Source organism: Octopus bimaculoides, chromosome 27 (assembly GCF_001194135.2).
Source record: "Octopus bimaculoides isolate UCB-OBI-ISO-001 chromosome 27, ASM119413v2, whole genome shotgun sequence".
In the NCBI taxonomy this organism is placed as follows: Eukaryota; Metazoa; Mollusca; class Cephalopoda; order Octopoda; family Octopodidae; genus Octopus; species Octopus bimaculoides.
In genome coordinates, this window is record NC_069007.1 from 19,016,427 (window position 1) to 19,019,685 (window position 3,259).

At 38.3% G+C, this 3,259-nt stretch overlaps 1 protein-coding gene across 1 annotated transcript; it reads left to right on the forward strand.

The window, feature by feature from the left end:
* Positions 1-551: 551 nt before the first annotated feature.
* On the forward strand, positions 552-2,778 carry LOC106879119 (chloride channel protein C). Its single transcript, XM_014928557.2, has 4 exons — positions 552-741; positions 1,344-1,520; positions 1,778-1,874; positions 2,587-2,778. Exons 1-4 carry the CDS (start codon positions 614-616, stop codon positions 2,761-2,763), a joined length of 579 nt encoding a protein of 192 aa, XP_014784043.2. The 5' UTR covers positions 552-613; the 3' UTR covers positions 2,764-2,778.
* The last annotated feature ends 481 nt before the right edge of the window (positions 2,779-3,259 follow it).

Below are 3,259 nucleotides of genomic sequence, written 5' to 3' on the forward strand. Positions count from 1 at the left end.
TATATATATATACTGCTGGACTGGCTCCTGTGTAGGTGGCACGTAAAAATCACCATTTTGAGCGTGGCCGTTGCCAGTACCGCCTGACTGGCCTTTGTGCCGGTGGCACGTAAAAGCACCCACTACACTCTCGGAGTAGTTGGCGTTAGGAAGGGCATCCAGCTGTAGAAACTCTGCCAAATCAGATTGGAGCCTGGTGCAGCCATCTGGTTTCACCAGTCCTCAGTCAAGTCGTCCAACCCATGCTAGCATGGAAAGCGGACGTTAAACAACGACGATGATGACACACACACACACACACACACATTCATACATGAGTAGGTGATGAAAAGTTCCTGGCTTTGGGTAAAAGAAAATACGGGAGGATCAGTTAATCATGATCTTATTCAACATATTCTTGTCTCAGATATTCACACACTTATTGCAGCGGTCCTTCACTTTTTTCTAACCCCTGTAAATGAACTCAGAAGGTTGGGCCTCCAACCAGGCCTTTCATGATACCCTAAAATACAGGAACTTTTCAGCAACCCCTTGTATTTTACTGATTTAAATACTTCTTTTTGTGTCCATCCAGATTGAACTGACAAACGACGTCCAGTTTCTGTTACCAATCATGGTTGCTATCATGGTCGCAAAGTGGATCGGTGATTTCTTCACCCACCCTCATTACCATTCGTTACTAGAGTTGAAGTGTATCCCATTCTTACCGCCAGAACCACAAGTCGTCATTGACAAGAAACTGTACGTAACAACAGACGTTTTACATTTTTTTAATCTTTTTTTTTTTTTTTTTTTTAATTTTATATTACAATTTCTGAAAACTGGTCTGATTGGTTATTGGATTACAACAGATCAATCATCAATTTTCTACTTTTCCGATTTCTCTTTTATTTTTTTCTCTTTTATTTTTTTCTGTTTCTTGTTAATGTTTATATCATTCGTTGATATATACATGAGCAAAAGATATACATCTGCACACAAACTCATACACATACACACACACACACACACACACACATACACAGACACACACACAAACGAAATGAGAGTAGGGGTGGGGAAACAACTTTTATTTCTAGTTGGATTTCTTGTGATTGGAAAAACGTGGATTTTTTTTGGTCTGTTTTATTTTTTGATTCTTTTACTTGTTTCAGTCATTTGACTGTGGCCATGCAAGAGCACCGCCTCTAGTTGAACTAATCGACCCCAGGACTTATTCTTTGTTAGCCTAGTACTTATTCTAGCGGTCTCTTTTGCCGAACCACTACATTATGGGGACGTAAACAGACCAAGATCAGTTGTCAAGCGACTGTAATTAAATTCCATTTTTCTTTAAATTTCAGAATTAATCTCGATCTTTTCAAAGTTTCCGATGTCATGTCTCATCCTGTAATTGTTGTAAAAGAACGAGAATCAGTCGATGTCCTTGCTAGACTTCTCCGTGAGACTCAGCATGGAGGCTTTCCAATTGTCAGGACCAAGGGTAACGTGGATTCTTCATTCTGTGGAATCATTACTCGGTAAGATAAACGACCTGAAATTAATGATTTCTTAAATGTCAATTTTGTTGTCACTGAAGCTAGGTACCAATTCCTTCCAGGAATTAATTCATTGCTAAGAAACTTGTTAAAGTTAGTCTTCGTAATAGATGTCAATAGAATTATAATAGAAAACTAAGACTAAAACAAAACAAAACAAAACAAGTACTGGAGTCAGTTCTAGTTTGATCTCTTGTTTGCCCTAACTAAAAGAAGTGTGATGTATTTCTTGTTCCCAGGCAGGAACTCAATGTGCTGATGTTGCAGGAAGAATTGTTTGAGAGTCCGGACGCGCAGAACGAGTTGTACGATGTCACTTTAATAGAATACACCGAGGTAGGTGGTGACTGATGGGTGGGTTTGTGGGTTGAATGGTTGGCACCAATTGGTGCCCACTAGTTACCTTTTTGGGAAGATCTTAACATCATTGTTGTTGTTGTTGTGATGAGGATAACGATGATGATCTTTGACACCCTTATTATCACCATCATTGTGGTCCTTTCCAGTAAAGAAACATTATCTATCTATCTGTCTGTCTGTCTGTCTGTCTGTCCATCTATCTATCTCTCTATCTATCTATCTATCTATCTATCTATTTTTTTTTTCGATCCCTTTTGATCGACCCCCACCTTTTTTTTCCTTCTCCCTCCCAAAAAGAAAAGCTCTACATTGTATTTGTCCCATCTTCGTTGAGCCCTGTGTGGCTAATAAAAGAAATGTATCTATCTATCTATCTATCTATCTATCTGTCTGTCTGTCGGTTTATCCACCTGTCTATCTATCTATCTATCTTTCTATCTACCTACCTACCTACCTATCTGTCTGTCTGTCTGTCTGTCTGTCTGTCTGTCGGCCTATCTATCTATCTGTTTGACTGTCTCTCTGTCTGTCTATCTATCTATCTATCTATCTATCTATCTGTTTCTATTTATCTACATTGATATGTATCTATAATACACATATTTATTGTCTGAACATACATACATACATACACACATACATACATACATACATATGTACTCACATATACATCTTCATTCTGTTTCAGTTACGTCCAGACAGAGCAGGCCAACCTGCTGGTCTGGATGAGAAGCTTAAGGCTTATGTATCAAACCGACAATATACACAGCTTTTTGTGGACTTGGTAAGTATGTGGAAGCATGTTACTTATCTTGTCATATATATATGGACAGTTGTGTGTGTGTGTGTGTGTATATATACATAATGCAAAAGATACTACAATAAGGTGAAGTAAAAACAAATAAATGGAGTTGGTATTAGGTTGGTGCTCAGAAAGTTGGGGAAAAAGGAAATGTTTCTAACATTTCGAGTCTATGCTCTTCTTCTGAAAAATAGGATACACAAGGAGAAAGGACACAGGGAAAGAAAATGGGGAAAGGAATGCACGTGCATATAACTGCCACAGCATTCTGAAATATATGTGTGTGTGGGTGGGTGGGGTTAGCATAGCAGTGTGGTAAAAAATTTGCTTCCCAACACATGGTTCCAGGTTCAGTCCCACTGTGTGGTACCTTGGATAGGTGACTTCTACTGAGATGCAGCACAGAATTTTGTCAGTGAACAGGTCGCGGTCTCAAAGCGACGTAAATATTTTGACAACTTAAATTTAAATGTTGAAGTGAATCTAACGGTTTTTGTGTTATTTTAAATGGCTTATAAACACCTTCCACACTGAAATTGTTATATATATATATATATAT